Source organism: Ambystoma mexicanum, chromosome 4p (genome assembly GCF_040938575.1).
Source record: "Ambystoma mexicanum isolate Mex_15411 chromosome 4p, UKY_AmexF1_1, whole genome shotgun sequence".
Taxonomy (NCBI): Eukaryota; Metazoa; Chordata; class Amphibia; order Caudata; family Ambystomatidae; genus Ambystoma; species Ambystoma mexicanum.
In genome coordinates, this window is record NC_090927.1 from 903,843,596 (window position 1) to 903,860,714 (window position 17,119).

At 48.5% G+C, this 17,119-nt stretch overlaps 1 protein-coding gene across 3 annotated transcripts in view; it reads left to right on the forward strand.

The window, feature by feature from the left end:
* Positions 1–17,119, forward strand: part of MDN1 (midasin AAA ATPase 1) — a 2,688,524-nt gene that overhangs the window by 751,881 nt on the left and 1,919,524 nt on the right. For all 3 annotated transcript variants that reach the window (XM_069606482.1, XM_069606484.1, XM_069606483.1), the window contains exon 32: positions 15,121–15,265. In XM_069606482.1, coding sequence (XP_069462583.1) covers positions 15,121–15,265 — 145 coding nt within the window. The remainder of the gene's footprint in view (positions 1–15,120; positions 15,266–17,119) is intronic.

A 17,119-nucleotide genomic window follows, 5' to 3' on the forward strand; every position in this document is an offset into this window, starting at 1 on the left:
TCAACTCAAGTCAACCTGCTGCAAGCCCCACTTACTACCCCCAGAGGGGTCAGAAGCACGGAAAGAATAGAGGCAGAGGCTCCAATTCCAGAGGAGTGTCAACTTCGGGTCAGAAATGACCACCAAGTCCAGGTCCCCTCCCATGTCCCCCGGTCGGGGGGCGATTAACATCTTTCCTCAAGGCATGGGAGGGGATAACTTCAGACCAGTGGGTCCTAAAGACGGTCGCCCACGGGTACTGCGTGGAATTCGCCTGACCTCCACAGTTCAGACTGCTGAAACATTGCCTTTCACCGGAACATCTGCAGATCCTGCTCCAAGAGGTGGAAGCGCTGCTGCGAAAGGGCGCCATAGAAGCCGTCCAGATGCTTCAGCTAAACAAGGGTATCTGTTCAGTGTACTTCCTTGTACCCAAAAAGGATCTCACCATGCGTCCTGTTCTAGACCTGCGCCCAGCGAACAAGTTCATAAAGCCCCAGAAGTTTCACATGGAAAGACTGCAAGAGGTGATCCTATTGTTAAAACAGGGGGACTTCATGACAACATTGGATTGGAAAGATGCATACTTTCATATTTCACTGCTGCCAGCGCACAGAAAATTCCGAAGGTTTGTGATTCAGGACAAACACTACCAGTTCAAGGTACTCCCCTTCGGCCTAGCCTCGGCGCCAAGGGTGTTTACCAAGTTCCTGTCAGTGGCAGCGGCACACATGCGCAGACTCAGTTCCAGTTTACCCTTAGCTCGACGATTGGCTCATCAGGGGGGACTCGTTCGACGTTTGTTTTTCGAACACCCAAAAAACAGTAGACCTACTGTTCAGCCTGGGATTTTCGATCAACGAAAAGAAATCCAGTTTTGTCCCCAGCCAAGTAAAACAGTTCCTGGGGACTCTAATTCGTTCGGGAGACGGTCTAGTCTTCCCTTCCAGCGAGAGGGTTCAGAACATGCTCTCTCAGGTTCCTCAGTATGTAGCCAGTCGAGAGGTGACGGTACGCAAAGCTATGCTTTTGCTAGGGATGATGGCGCCATGCATATACTTGGTCCCCCACGCGCGGCTGCGCATGCGTTCCATGCAAGAGTGGCTCAACAGCCAGTGGTGTCAGGCCAGCGGACAATGGGAAGATCTGTTAGTTGTCTCGCCAGCCCTCGTTCTCTCTCTGCAGTGGTGGTCGAGGGAGAACCTCTTGAAGGGGAAAACCTTCACCACCCCTGCAGTGAAAGCCACTCTCTCGACAGATGCATGTCTCACAGGATGGGGGGGGGGGGCTCACCTGCTTCAACAGCCAGCGCACAGAGTGTGGTACCCTCAGGTAGTGTCCAACCTTATAAACCTACTGGAGCTACTAGGAGTGTTCAAAGCATTGAAAGCCTTTCAGGAGCAACTGCAAGGGAAGACGGTGCTGGTCCTAACCGACAGCACAACAGCAATGTATTACCTAAACAAACAGGGGGGCACTCACTCTCCTAGGATATCCAACCTGTCCCAAAACATCTGGATATGGGCTCTCAAACACAAGATGTTCCTGATATCCCAACGTGTTCCAGGGTAACTCAATCTTCTGGCAGACGTACTCAGCAGAGATGTTCCTCTGCCAGAAGAGTATGAATGGCGACTGCACGAAGACATTGTATCCAACGTCTTCGCAGAACGAGAGTTTCCAGAGATCGACCTGTTCGCTACTCGGGAGAACGCCCAATGCCAAGATTACGCCTCCAGGTACCCCCAGAACCGATCCAAGGGTAACGGTCTCTGGATAACTTGGTTGGGGAAATTTGTCTACGCTCCCCTCCTCCCTCTCCCCCCCCCCCCCCCCCCGACTCCCGTTCTGAACAAGATAATACACAAGATGCACCAGGAACCAGTCACCATGATTCTGGTGGCTCCCATGTGGGCCCGCAAACCTTGGTTCGCTCACCTGATGGAAATGTCCCTCTCCCCACCAGTCAAGCTGCCCTGCTCGTACAACATGTTGTCTAAGGACAGGTGGAGACTCTGCACCCATGCCCACAAACTCTGAACTTAGCAGCCTGGCTCCTGAGGTCCTAGAGTTTGGACATCTGCAACTCCCTCAAAGATGCATGGACATACTGAGGGAGGCAAGAAAGCCTAACGCACGTTATTGCTATGCCAGCAAATGGAAACGTTTTGTCATCTGGTGCAGTTCCAAAGGCGTCAATCCCACCGATTGCTTGCATTCACACATTGTGTTATATCTAACCCATCTGTTGGACTCTGGGTTAGTCTTCAATTCCTTAAAGGTTCACCTAGCGGCGTTGTCAGCCTACACAACGTCACAGCAGAAGGTGTCGTGGTGGAAAATACCTGTGATTAAAGCCTTTGTGGAAGGGGTTAAAAGAATTTATCCCCATCACTCACCCAGCCCCTGGGTGGGATCTAAATGTTTTAACTAGGCTCATGGGAACCCCTTTTTGAGCCTATGCATAAAGCTAGTCTGAAAGACCTGACTTACAAGACAGCCTTTCTAGTAGCTATCACTTCTATCGGAAGAGTTAGCGAACTACAGGCCCTCTTGGTTTTGGACCCCTTTTGTTACAGTCCACAAAGATAATGTAGTTCTGTGCACTCATTGTCATGATGCTTACCCCCGGGGAACCAGACCAGGTCCAGCAAGCCCAGAAGCAGGCATGTTATTTTGAGCAAGCCCAAAAACCCCTGCTAGGGGGTGTTTGGGTGCAGTCCTGGCGCCTATGGTGCCTGCCTCATATGGAGAGTCAGTCCTGGCGCAATAGGCGCCAGGCTCATAGAGTGGAACTTACCTGATGCAGACCATGCTGCAGAGCTCCAAGTCAAATGAGACTTGGAAGGGACTATTTTACCTAGGGACTATTTTTTACTCGGGTGGGGCTGGGGAGGAATACTTACATGAGACTACTTTGGAGGCTATTTAAACCACGCCCAAAGAGCAGCACATGCTTTGCGTTATTCTGCATCTAGCAGCATAACGCTCACTGTGTCTACAAGCCTGCATCCAGTCTTCTGCCACGCCCGCCTCGAGTCTGCAGCTCCTAGAAAAAGGGAGGAACAGAAGGAGAAAAGGTTAGAATAAGAGCAAAACCTTCGATCCTTACTGAATTCCAGATCCACCGCGCCTTCGAGCTGGAAGAAAGAAGCATTTTACGCGCGCCTCGTCTGCTGCAGCGCTGCGCTGAACTCACCGGCCTTCGCAGCATCCTCACGATCCACTGCATCCTTCTGCACGTTCCCGCCGCACTCTGGCACCTAAGGGGAACACAAGAACAGCAAAGGTGAGCCAAGGGAATAAACAGAGGCAATAGTAACTACCCCCATAGACTTACCTGATTACCGCAGGGGGTACTATTCCTCTTCACGGGTCGGCGCAGTCTCCATTGCATCATCGCCGGCCCCTACGGGGAACAAAAGGACAAGGTGAGACAAAGGGACAAACAAGGGGAACTCTTCTCACCGCAATAGACTTACCTAATTTTACCACCGGAAGCATTATTCCCTGAAAATCATATTTTCTCCACACCTAAATAAGGGAGCAAGCAACAGGTTACATTCTGGCCTTATTTTATTGAACTACGTAGGATAAGCCAAATCCTTACCTCAACTTCGTCAGCTACCACGAGGAACTCTTCGCTGGGGTCAAGCTGCAAACTGCAAGGAATTGGACAAGAGTGAAAGTCAGACATGTGAACTCTTATGAACTACATACTTTTCGGAGTCAATATTGTTCTGGAACTCACCAATTCCTTCGAGCTAGTGAAGCAACTGGTTATCAACGCGCCCCTGTGCTCAATGCAGGATGGAGAGCTCATCTTTTCAAACCATTAGGTGAGACTATAAGAGGGGACATCAAAGGTGATCTGTGGGGAGAACAGCGGGGGTGGGGGGATTTACGCTCAACTCCACGGGTTGTTAATTCCCTTTCTCCATTTGCAGAAGAATATTCCTAAGGGCCAAGCAAACGAAGCTAGGTGGGCCAGTCCAGTCCGTCATCTCGGCCCTACGCGTCACATTGGTGGAGACCGCAGCTGTCCAGTTCAGATCGATGCCGCTGTGGGAGCCAGGTGAGCGTAACTCTCATCCCAGATTTGCGCCGAAATTTATTTCGAAGTTCCATGTGAACCAGTCAATCGAACTACCCACGTTCTTCCAGAGACCTACTAACCTGGCCGAAAGAAGCCTCCACACACTAGATGTGCGCAGGGCAGTCATGTTCTACATGGATAGAACTAAACCACTGAGGAAAACTAAACAATTCTTTGTTTCAGTGGCAGCTGGTAGAGAAGGGGGATCCTGTCTCTAAATCAGCAATATCAAGGTGGATTGTCAATGCATCACAATAGGTTACACTCTTGCAAAGAGAGAACTACCCTTCAAGCCTAGAGCACATTCTACTCGAGGCACTGGGGCATCCATAGCATTCATTGCAAATGTTCCCCTAGAGTCCATTTGCAAAGCGGCAACCTGGAGTTCTGTACACACCTTTACAAAACACTATTGCCTAGGCACTCATTCTAGGTCTGATTCTCGGGTGGGACAAGCAGTACTAAGACATCTTTTTTCTACTGTTCCTTCTCACAACCCACCTCCAACTCCGGGTACTGCTCGCTAGTCTAAGCACAGCATGTGATTCTAAGCAGATCAACAAGCATCAGAAGACACGCATTACTTACCGTAAAAGCATTTCTGATGATTGGATCTGCTTCGATTCACATGCGCCCTCCCTGCCTCCCCACTCGGGGTGGAAGGAACATTGACTTCTTACTACTCTCTCTTCATGTACTCACTCACCATAGCCTTGGGCTCCCTCATTGCAGAAAAAATACAATCGGAGGGACCTCGGCGCGTGAGGGATTTTGGGTACTACACAGGTCACGATAGGGATAGGGATAGTGTTTCAGACACGCCTATGCCGAAGTCCCCTTTTGGTCCCCCGTAAGTTAAATACTCTGCGGTTACCACTGGATGTCGGACCATATGCACAGCATGTAAATCTAAGCAGATACAATCATCAGAAATGCTTTTACGGTAAGTAGTGCATGTCATTCTGAGAGATTGGCAAACGCCACCATATGTGTCCCTAATTTCCCCCTTCATTCTGCTCCTGTGATTTTCTAGTCACACAGACACCCTTGTAGTTATTGCTGACTGGTGGACGTGTTCCACCAGCTATTCTGTGATTTGTCTACCGCAGGCTATGTCCATATCCCTCGTAGTGCGCAAAAGAGGCACCCAAGTACTAACTTGGGGGTGGCCTCCATTTCTAGCGTGGTTGTTCTTTGATAGAACATCTACCATTCTATAACAGGGTAGGTATGTGTGTCTTGCCTTTGGCAGGAACCCTGGGATGTCCCAGTGTGTCTTGGCGGGTTGGAAGTGGGGGAGGAGTTTTACACCCAGCTCCCATTACTACCCCCCCCCCTCCCCCCCTGTCCTATGCTACAGTGCGTAAATAGAATCAACTCCCACTGGGTGTCTGGCTGTTCTGATTGGACAGCCATAAGCCCCAATTGCTGAGAGAGGTTGCAGAGAAGTGAGTGCTGGAATTGTCTAAAAGGTGAGGCTCATGGAGTTATCCCCTTTTCTCTGCGCCTGTGATTTTTTTTTTGATTTTTTTTTTTTATTCACATAGGCAATCGCCTAGTTATGGCTGGTGGCAGTGGACGTGTACCAACTATTGTGTAATTTTTATACTGCAGGCTCTGTCTACAGACTCGGCAGTGCACAATAGGGGGACCCAAGTACCAACGTGGGGCCTACCTTCTTTTGTAGCGTGGTTCTTTGTTAGCCCTTCTTCAATTCAGCGAGGGGGAAGTCTGTGTCTGTGTGTATGTCTGTATGTCTGTGTTTGTGTGTCTTGCCTTCAGCGGGAACCCTTTGGTATCCCCGCCTAGGCTCCAGAGTGACTGGGCAGGCAGGAAGTGGGAGAGGAGTTTTCCACACCTCCTTGTCCTTTGTCTACCAGAGTGCCTGAATACGTCCAGCTCCCAAAGGGAGTCTGGCTTTCCTGATTGGACAGCCAAACACCCCTTTCTGTAAAATGCTGAGGGATTGCAGAGGAGTTTGTGCTGGAACTGTATAAAAGGCGAGGCTTCTGGAGTGAAAAGCAAGTCGAACACAAAGCTGAAGTAACCGAAGAAGACAACCAGGGACACCTGCAGACTCTTTGCAACACTGAAGTGTCCAGTGCTGTCCTGACCCCATATATTGTGCGACAAAGGAGCTTTGACGAGGACTCCTCCTTCCCTTTGGTTTGTGGGAACAACCAATCCAAAGACCAACTTTGACACAAGCCATCTCCCGAGGTTCTAGTAGTTTCCAGAGATGCAGAACCCCAATACCAGAAGAGCTGCGGCCCATTTTTAATTTAACGTCGTGGAAAGGCTGAATCTGTCCAAATCTTTGCTGAACTCGTAAGGAAACTCAAAAGATCCGATCCAACTCACCCAGTCCCCTTAACAGACCTTGGGACTGCAGGAATCCAAGATGATTGACCAGGCGATCTGTGCCCTTTGTTGGTGCTGCAAAAAATGCACCAAACAGCAGAGTGACCCCAGGAGTTGCTGGAATTCGTGCTACAGGTCCTACCTCGAGACTGCTGCAAAGAGATCCCATCCATTGTCCTGCTTTGTCATCAGACCAAAGAATTCGGAAGTTGTGGTCCAGACCTGCAACATCGCAGCGCATTCAGCACGAACATTTTCTTCTAACCTTAAGGGACTGTGGGAGACTACACAACACTTGATCTCTTGGTATTAGGTTACTCACCTTTTGGTATAGGCCTGTATTACACTAGTTGGTAGTGTGACTGAGCAGCCATGCTTATCTTAAGATGGGTAAATGTGGGCTGTAGAGCTGCAGCAATGAAATCCACAAATACAAGTAGCCAAGTAACACTTGCACAACATTTTTATTATTAATAATTATTTATTTAGATAAGTCGTTTTTAAATGAGCATTCTTTAAAAAGGGCAATATATAGGTAACAATCAAGTATACTTTAAAATACTTTTCCAGAATCAACACAAAGCTAGTAGATACTCTTTGGAGATGCTTCTTACACACTTCCTACACCCTTAGGTGACTTCACTAAGACAGTAATGGCTATATCACTAGTACACTTTGTAGATTCTGAGGTTTGTAGAAAGGTTAAGGGAAGGAAAAAGGTTAAACAGGTTCTCGGAGCATGTGAACACTTAAATCTCCCAATGAAGTCTAGATAAAAAACCTTTCCCAGCAATTATAGTTAAAAACTAAGTTATACCTATGAGGTACAGTAAGTATCAAATTCAAATGGACTAGAAAATTCTGCTGGGAGCCAGGACAGCCAAAGTCAATTGGAGTTTGACGAAGAAAAATCACTGTAGGGTCACAAGAGGGTAGAGCTGCAATCGACTCTAGCAAAGTAGCTTCTGCAAGTCTCAACTGAAAAGAGCAAAGCTAAAGACACTGAGGTAAGTACCCCTAGTCAGAACAGTACCTTTGGTTAAAAGAAGAATGGTCCACCTGGCTTCTGTCTGGTTGCAGTGATGCAGATCCTGTCGTCATGGGGACGAGAGGGAGGACGTCTGGATGACACCTGCGGCAGCAATTCGGAGGTCGGCAGCAATTCGTAGGTTGGCAGCAGCTACAGGCTCTTTTCAGTTCAGTGGCACTTTACGGTTTCAAAGCTCGGTAAACAGCACCAGTGAGAATCTTGGATACCGGTTGGGCTTACTTCACTCCTTGGGTCCTTCACTCTGGTGAGGTGACTCGAGCTCTGGTCGTCCTTGCTAGGCAACATTTGAATGCAGTACCATTTGGGAACACTACAAGCAACTATGACTACAGGTATAGGCAACCCAACCTTTGGTATAAGCTTGTAGTACAGTTTTGTTAGCGTGTTGAGCAGCCAGGCTTATATCAAGAGGGGAAATGTGAGCATTAGTGGAGTTGCACAAAGATTCACAGTTACAGGTATTCAAATAAACTCTTACTCGAGTTTTCTTGCATAAACCATCATTTATCAGTCAGTTATAAAGCCTTCCTCAGAAGGGAGTAATAGAATAGTAACACAAATATACTTCAATACTGTACACTCTGAGTTTCTGGATCAGACAAGGCCCTTTTGGGATGGCCCAAAGACACAAACTACACCCACAGGTGACTTCAATGACAAGGGTGCTGGGGACATTAATACCCTACTGTTGTCATACAGAATACTCTTTAAAGGAAAGTAAAAGGCAAAGGATATTAGAACACAATTTACAAATATTCATATGCAAGGTCAAATACTTTCACATAGCAAGGGAAGAGCCATTCAATTCAATAGGCTAAGCCAAAGTCAATAGGCCCAAGTCTTTGTATAGGATGCAACACTTCAGGTAGGTAAATGGAAAGTCTTTGCACAAGTTCTTGGGAGTCTTTGAGGCAATGAAGAATAACATGTAGGGCCACAAGCTGTTTATAGTGATTGAATCGAATGCCAAAACATTGAATGCCTTAGCATCTAAAGAAAAAGCATCAAATGCATTTTTTTAAATGGGGGGGGGGGCATCCCCCGTTTCTTTTACCCTTTAAAACCCATTATAATTAAAATAAAATCTTTACCTTTGGAAACAATATATTCAATGCTTTTTTTTATGCATTTTTTTCGATGCTTGGTCAGTCCTGCTTTGTGGAAGTCCGGAGGATCTTCCAAAAGCTTTAGGCTAGCTTACAAGCAACACACTCAATCTGGTGTCCCTCTCCCTGGCTCTAAGGTTTCCTATAGCAACTCTGAGGAATTTGAACCAGCTCTGAGATGGGTGTCCAGGTGGCTTACTTGGGAGTTGATTAGTCCTACCAACTCAAAGGGAGAAGTTGTCATTTGCAGGGCTCCTCTATCGATGCAAACCTGGCAATTCGGACCTGCAGCAGGGCTTCACCGGGCAAACCAACGGACCATGAGTTGCAGCAGCCGTCCTCGTCAAGCTCTTTTTCGGTTCCTTCATCAAGTGCTCGACTCTGCCTTCCAAGCCAAAGGACTCTCCTTTTATTCAGTTCTCACATTCATTCCAGCCTAGCTGTCAATTGCCCAGCAGGGTGGCTGTCCTTGCCGCACGGTCAGCCACCCAATCACCACAGAGTGCATTTGGGTCTCCTAGGAGAATAAGCACAGGGAGTTTCAAGCACCCCCCTCACTTCCTGCCCACCCCAGACACTCGGGCGCCAGAGGGGGGTTTCACTCTTGAAGCCCGCCAAAGGCGAATGAACAAAGAGACCAAACCTGGCGCGCAGAGAAAGACTCAAAGGACCTTTCCACAAAGGAATGGCGAAAAGAGACCAAAAGCCCTTTCAACAAAGGAGGCTAAGGCACCATCTTGAAAAACATGGCTCCCACGATTTAACGTTACAGGAGCTGCGAACAGTTCGCGGTCGGGGTAAATCATGATGGTTCATTGTAAAACCACTGCCAACAGCCATTCTGCGGGCAAAGGGTAACATTTGACTGTTAATTGAGTAACTATACATGGGGGATACTAAGTAACCCCTCCAGCACGCTATTGTAAGATGGGGTGTGCTGGGTCTAGAATTTTACAGGGCTAAGTGAAGTCAATTTCACTCCACTGCTCTGTGAAACAGTAGTTGATCCCAGAGAAGTTATTTAAACCTTGGCAAGTCTGGAAGACTTCCCTGTGCCACTGCAGTGAAGGTGCTGTGACACAGATGGAAAAAGATGATGCATATGGAGTTGTTTAGACTCCATAACCAAAAGAAATAAACACAGAAAACACATTGATTAGACATGTGCAAAGTCCCAAAGTTTAGCAAAAGAGCTGGAGGGCTCTAAGGTGGGAGGAATTGACACATTTATGAGAATTCTCCCCAACAGTCCACGACTGATCGTCGGCTAGCACCGCCACGACCGAAGCTGCTGCCTCAACGCCATCGAACCTTTTCATCAACTCGACACCAAGGTTCTGTCACGATCCATGCCCCTGACCCCATCAGGTATAACAGCCCCCTGGCAGAAGTGGGGCTAAAGCCCTTCACACTGGCCCCAAGGGCCTTAAAACCTTGAAACATGTCGAGACTATACAATGGTAACTCTTTGACCATAGTAATAAGAAAAATGTCGAAATAAGGACTACACCAGAGAACTAATACGCTAGATACTCTGTACTATCATTGATCAGATTAACATTGATGTCAATCCTACCCATTAGGGTACGATATTGTCACTGTTTTATAGTGTTTTATTTAGTGATTTACAACAAATTTGTAAAATTACTTTTTATGTCTTTATTAAAATATTCAATGTGTCATAAATAGCAGTTGTTGTTTAATGTTTATAACTGTTGTTTTTTCCTAAGCTATCTATCTTTTTGTTAAACGAGACATTGTGAAGAACCACATCCAGGCTGAGGTCGCCAAGATGCTGGATCTGGGTTTTATTGAACCCTCAACCGGCCCAGTCCAGTGGTACGGGTTCCCAGGCAGGTACCAAGGATTGGCAGATCTGTGTGGACTACAGAGGGGTCAATGCCAAAAGCACCCATTGCCCAGAGCTGATGAGTTTGTGGACACCATAGGTGCGGCCAGGGTGTCTCTTCCTCCCAGGAGGGAGGCTTTGAGCAAGCCAGTTGAGAAGAGGATGTCGGACCTCAGCCCGAAACCGACCTCACAGGACCCGAAGGGAGTTGGGAGGGGGGAGGGGGTGCGCAGTGAAGGCCTCCAATGAACAGACATTTCTTCATCCGACGAGGATGAGATCCTTTCTGTCCACACTGTCCATGGGGATGCTGACGACGAGGGGGATGTCGGGGAATCACCCCATGATGGGGGCGATGACGGGGTTACTGTCGATGGAGACGAGTAAGGGCCCCAAGACGAGGGCCCTGGGCCCAGCACGCCTACCCCCAGGTACCGCCGAAAGATCTTTCACTGGACATCCTTTTGACCCTACACACGCTGGTGTTGGAGATACCCAGGAGGATGCCGATGGCCCCTCTCCTCGCTCCACCCCCGGCACCAGTTCTGGCCACCCCGTTGACTCCGGGGAACTGCCGGCCAAGAAGGGGAGTCATCTCATGCTTCGATGCCACCCATCGCCTTTCTCTCCCCCCAAGGGAGACAGAATCGGACACAACAACGGGCACGGATGATCTGGGGGGGCTAGGGGGACCCTCTCATCGCCTCCGCCCAGGGCCTCTCTGCCGGACGAAGTAGGATCCTTGCATGCAATGATAGCCCGAGCTTTTCCATCTCACGCCGGAGGCAAAGAAGGAGGGTTTCTTATATCCGCGCCAGGAGGTGAAGAGGACGACCATCCTTTCGGTCCCAATGCTGGACGATGTTGGGATGAAGGGCTGGCTCTGATGAAGAACCCTTCGACATCACCCGCGAGAAGAGACCGGCTGGAGACAAAGTACAGGGTGTCAGACTCTGCACCCAAGTGCTTGTGGTCTCAACAGTCACAGGACTTGGTAGTCTTGGTGGCCTTCAGGAAGAAATCGTCGTTAGTCTTCTTCCGCCCCTGCGGACAATGAGGTGAAGAAATTGGATTCTATGTGTAGAAAGGTTATCTACTTGGCGGCTGCAATGGTCAAGGCTGCCAACCCCCCTGGGATAGTGGCCAGATACGACCGGGAGCTGTGGTTTAAGCTGGCGCAGCTCCTGGTCTTCATCCCTGATTACAAGCGGGAGGACGTCTGCAGGGCTCCTGTGGCGGCACTTTGGAGGTAGTCTGCAGCCACGGGCTATTTTCGGTTCAGCCGCACCATTGCAGATCTCAGATATCGGTTGGGCTTCCTTCACTCCTTGGATCCTCCACTCTGTTGAGGGTTCTCAAGCTCTAGTCGCCCTGCTTCTGGAGGGTCCTTGGGAGACTCCTGGAGCTTCTAGACTGATTTCTCGACCCCTGGCACTCAGTTTGTGCAGCAGTGAAGTATAGCCTGTTGGGTAAAATGATCCCATGGAGTTGGGGGTTAATTGGTCCCACTAACCCAAGGGCAAAAGTCGTCCCTTGCGGAGTTTATCTTGTTGAACAGAAAAGGGAGTCTCGGCACAACGGCAGGGCTTCACCGGGCAATTCAAAGGTCCAGGAGGATGCAGCAAGCCTCGTTCACGGTTTTTTCGTTGGGTGTTTCTCCCAGTGGTCAACTTCCTCTAGTCCCAAAACCCTCACCTTTTTTAAGCAGGTTTCTACCATTCATGCACAGCCTAGGCTGTCAATCGCACAGCAGGATGGCTGTCCTGAACGGACAGCCAGCCAATGGCGACTGGTTGCATTCAGGCATTCCTGGAGACAGAGGACAGGGGAGTTTCGGGAACCTCCCTCACATCCTGTCTATCCAGACACACTGGAGCCAGAGGCAGGCTTCAGGGTTGAAGCCCGCCAAAGGCAATATGAACAAAGGGCTCAAATCTGCGTCAACACAGGGTAAAACCCAAGAAATACCTCACAAACAGAAAATGGTGAAAAAAGAAGTCTGGGGTCATTTTGGCAAAATGGTCACCCATGGGTGCTGTACTGCAGCTGAGGATTCAGCCTACGGTAGAAAAGCACAGTGGTAGGAATAACTAAACCACTGCCACCAGCCATTTTAAGTAGTGAGGGTAATATAAAAATGTTACATGAGAATGTGGCACTCAGCATAAGACGTCCTCCCCTTTGTCCCCACGCCTGAGGCTCAGGAACACGCGGACTGCACTGCTGCGGCAGGACAGAATCCAGATGGACCTCTCTTCTTCAAACCAGAGGTACTGTTCAGACTTTGGGTACTTACCTCATTGTCTTTGAGCTGTGCTTTTCTCAGTTGAGATTTGCATTGGCTTATTTTTAGAGTTGATTCCAACTTTGTTTTCTAACAGGCTTAACTGCGTGTGACCCTACACGCGATTTTTCTTCAAACTCTAACTTTGTGCAATACTTTTAGCTAGGAAGTGCCTCCTCTCCGTAGACTGTGTTCCAATTGACTTTGGCTGTCCTGTCTCCCTGCAGACTCTTCCAATCCATTGACTTTGATATTGTTTGTCCCGCTTAGGTGGTAACTTGTTTTAGACACTTAGTGCTGGGAAAGGCTTGTCTAGATTTCATTGGAAGATTGAAGTGTCCTCAAATTCACTGAGAACCTGTTTAACCTTTTCCTTCCTTAAACCTCTTCTTTCTGCAGCCTCAGAATCTGCAAAGTATAGCTAATGTGATCTATAAATGCCATTACTGTCCTTGTGAATGAAGTCACCTCAGGGTGTAGGAAGTGTGCTAGAAGCATATTGAGGTAAGTACTACCCGCGTTCCACAGTACCTAAGGAGTGGTGAAGAAAATTTAAGCTGGATTTGTTCACGGTGCAGCAGCGATTGACTCGGTCCTTGGTCGTGGTGATGAAAGGAGGGACTCTGGAAGGCATGTTGCAGCAGCAGTTGAGAGAAACGAGACTCTGCACGGAAGTATTCATACTCCCATGTTGGTCTGCAGTTTTGGTCTCTTTTTACATGCTCCAAGGATGAACATGCGAAAAGTGGTACAAAGGTCGGTAGAACATGTCCACTGCCACCAGCCATAACCATAGGTTGTTACTGTAATTGAATGTTGCAGGAGCTGAGAGAACCTGGATACTAGGTAACCCTTTAGCAGTCTACGAAAGGGTGGTGTGTGTTGATCTTTCAAAAGGAAAGGCTACCAAGGACAAAGTATCCTTCTAACCTTGAGAACCGCAGTACTTAATGGAAACATAAAAGAATATAAAAAGGAGAGCCCAAAGGTCTCGGAGCAACACTGGACATAGAGTGCTGTGGGCTGCAAAAGTGAAACACATGATGCCTTTGAAAAGGTATGGAGGAAAGCATGCCTCGCTAAAATAAAGTAAAACACAATGAACCGGGTTTCCATGGTCCGAGCAAAAAGAATGAATGAATGAGGGGATCGGGGGGGGGGGGGGGGCTCATTCAGTAGAACAAGAAAAAGGTCCTGAAGTCCAGCAAAATGTTATGGGGGTGTCACTAGGAGAGATTAAGCGTAATGCTGATAAATATCACAAACTGTCGCCAGCTTGTGCTACAAATAGCCGTGTTCCTGAATTTCAGCATCCCAGCATCTAGGAATCGTGTCTTGGAGCCGCTTCTGTGACCTCCACTTCAAGGACGCCCGCCGTCGCCTGTGTGCGTAAAACATTGCTGTAACTCTTTCTACAACCCGTGAAGTGTCTTGAAGGTTTGCATCAGGGTTGCTTGCATTTTTTCATCAACAGAGGTTCTTGTATCGTGCAGCTGTACCTGACAAGAAGAATCTTCGATCTTGGAACTTCCGGGCACTCTCAGCAGAATCAGAAGTGGAACAATTCCTCAGATAACCCCAGATGATCCATGACATCTAGGAAAATCTGACTCATGGGAGTAAGTAAACAACGCAGGACTGCTCCCCCTTGTCCTCCATAGGATAACATTGGAAATGCGTCCTTTTTGTCTGCTAAATTCCATCCCATTCACCTGTTGGTCATCGAACCTAGGTAGTCACCTGAACTATAAGAAAAGGTTTACTTCTCCTTAGTAAAATTGTTGAACTATCACCAAAACGGGTACATTACAACTTACTTGCAGAGGCAACATTCTGGTGAAAAACATTGTGGCTCCTGTGACTTGTGGACACATTGTCCCATTCCTCTAAGGGTTTGTACTGCTTAAGTTAGGTTGTTGACTTTTTTGATCTGGTTCCATCATCTATTGCATCTAATCTACGTACTTGCTTTGTTGAATGTTGTTTGTATATTTTAACCTATGGTGAATGTCTATTTTTGTATCAGAGTATTGTGATACTACCTGTTAAATTCATTGTTGGTGTGTTCAGAAGGCCTGTAATAACTGTTTTATACTCGCTCTGTAAAAGGAATTGCATCTCGTACTGTGCAGAGTCATTGAGGGCCCCTGACCCCACTCATTCTCTAATTGGAATAATACTGGTCTGCAAATCCACATGCCTTGATTGGGTTTTGGCTAATCTTGGGGCTCCCTGGTCACTATAATTTGGGTGGCCTCCTAAAATCTGTCCACCAGACCGGATTCTATAAATCCATCTTAACCTCCCTTACACATACAATGATCTTTAACTTCACAAAACAAATTGAAGTTAACCATAGCCCTACAATGACAAATCATTATTCTCCAATTCTAGTGTTCTTGAAGTGGAAAAATCTTTGGTACTTGCTGAAAAGGGAAGTCAAGATGATGAGGAAAACGAAGTAGAAGTACTTACAGCTGGAAAGAAATTTCGCATTGTAGCAACAATGAACCCTGGAGGTGACTTTGGAAAGAAAGAGGTATGTTTAACCTTTGTTTGAGTGTGGAATATAGGGATTTAGACATATTTTGTCAAGTCTGTCAAATTAGATCTGTTAGAAGTCTCCCCCATCATGATCTTCATTAGTATGAATATACTCTACTGTGGGTGAGATTTTGTAATTTTCCGTTATATGGATAATATTGCAATGTTTGGTCAGAAATCAATTGATGGGTCACCTTTTGCAGACAGTGGAGTGGACTAATTTTTGCTGTTATACAATCTTATAGCAAACTCTGCCTGAATGTTGCAAATACTTTTTGATGTGCTTCTCTAGATGGACTTCATGGCTACTAGGGTTTGTTTCCTTGTCCAGAAAATGTTTATACCTTAAAGATGTCTTGGTAAACCTTTAAGGTCTAATTTCTAAGGGCCAGAAAAATGAACCTACTTCACTTAGTGGGATTGCTTCCCAAGTAATCGAATGGCTGAGCAGTCAATGCAACGCCTCAGAAGTCCTTTAAAGGTACTGTGATCAATCTGATGATGTCATCACTCCTTTACCAGCGTAACCTCTCCCATGTGGCCAGGGGACAGCAGCCGCTACCTGATCCTGACCCCAGGGGCGGTTATTTGAGGGAGGACTATATGGGGGGAGGAGACGCTCAGAGGGTCGATACGTCCTCATCGGATGAGACATAGTATCCCCCATTTCCTTGGATATTCCTTTAATTCCCCATGCCTTGATGGCATAGTTTCATGACTCCCTTCAACCACCCATGGAATCTAATAAGAATACCTTCCAATGTTCTGTACATAAGTTACCACGTACTGACTTCCATTTCCATGCAGGTGAAGTACTGCAACGAGAAAGCTGGAGTAATGAGGATCATTTAAGGCGAGAATCGCAAGATGCGCTCTAGTGGTTGCGAGCACACAATAGGTGCCTTGACATTTAAAAACCCTAACCAGCTGACCTCTAGGAGACTCTGCCTGCTGAAGCCTCGTCCTCTTGGTACTGACCGAGAGACTACTTTACTGTAAGGCAGACTGTGGAGCAAAGTGGCTTAAGGGGAATGCTAGAGAAAGAAAACTGCAGGAGCTGTATCCCCACTGCCTGAACACAGAAGCACACAGCAGGCAAGAGCCGCGAAGGATGCGCGAGTCCCATTAGAAAAGTCAGTAATGAGGAGGCCACCAGGGGGCGCACAGGCAATGGCAGCCTGAACACGCCGCTCCTGCCGTAACTGGGCTACGCAGAGGGATTGAGCCCCCCCCCCACGGGACATTCACGGTCCGCGGAACCCGTGAACCTTGGGTGCCCCCCCGGGGCGAAAGAGCGGCATCTGGGAAACCCCCGAGTGCCCGAGAACGAGCTCTGCGGCCCGAAGGGAGGAGCCCCGGAGAGCCCCAGGCAGCGTCCCAACCATCGTGGGAGGAGGTGGCGAGCGCTGGCGGCCTGGTTTCGTGGGAGCGCACAACCCCCTCTCCACCCCGAACACGGAGCACGCCGGCGCCCCGGCAGAAGACCCGCCGGCAGCACCCCTGCAGCATCCGAAAAAGGAACCGTCGCGGAGGGGAGGTCCCCCGTTGAGGAGCCGGACGAGACGCGGGCCGCGACCCGCTTAAGGAAAGGCGGCCCGCCCGCGCTCCCGAATTCGGAGCCGAGGTAGGTGGGGGGAGCCTGCCCCAGCCCCCACGCAACCCTAAAGGACTCCGGGGGACCAGTCGCGGGGCGCATCGGACGGCGCGGAGGGGCGAGTTGCCCCCGCCCCCCCTTGTTGAGCCCCCCCCCAAAAAAAAAGCAAGGAAGTCGAGGGGGAAAAACATCCTCAGTCCATTCGGAGGAGAGTACCCTCAAACACATTACTTCCCTGGGTGGTGGCCCCTGGGT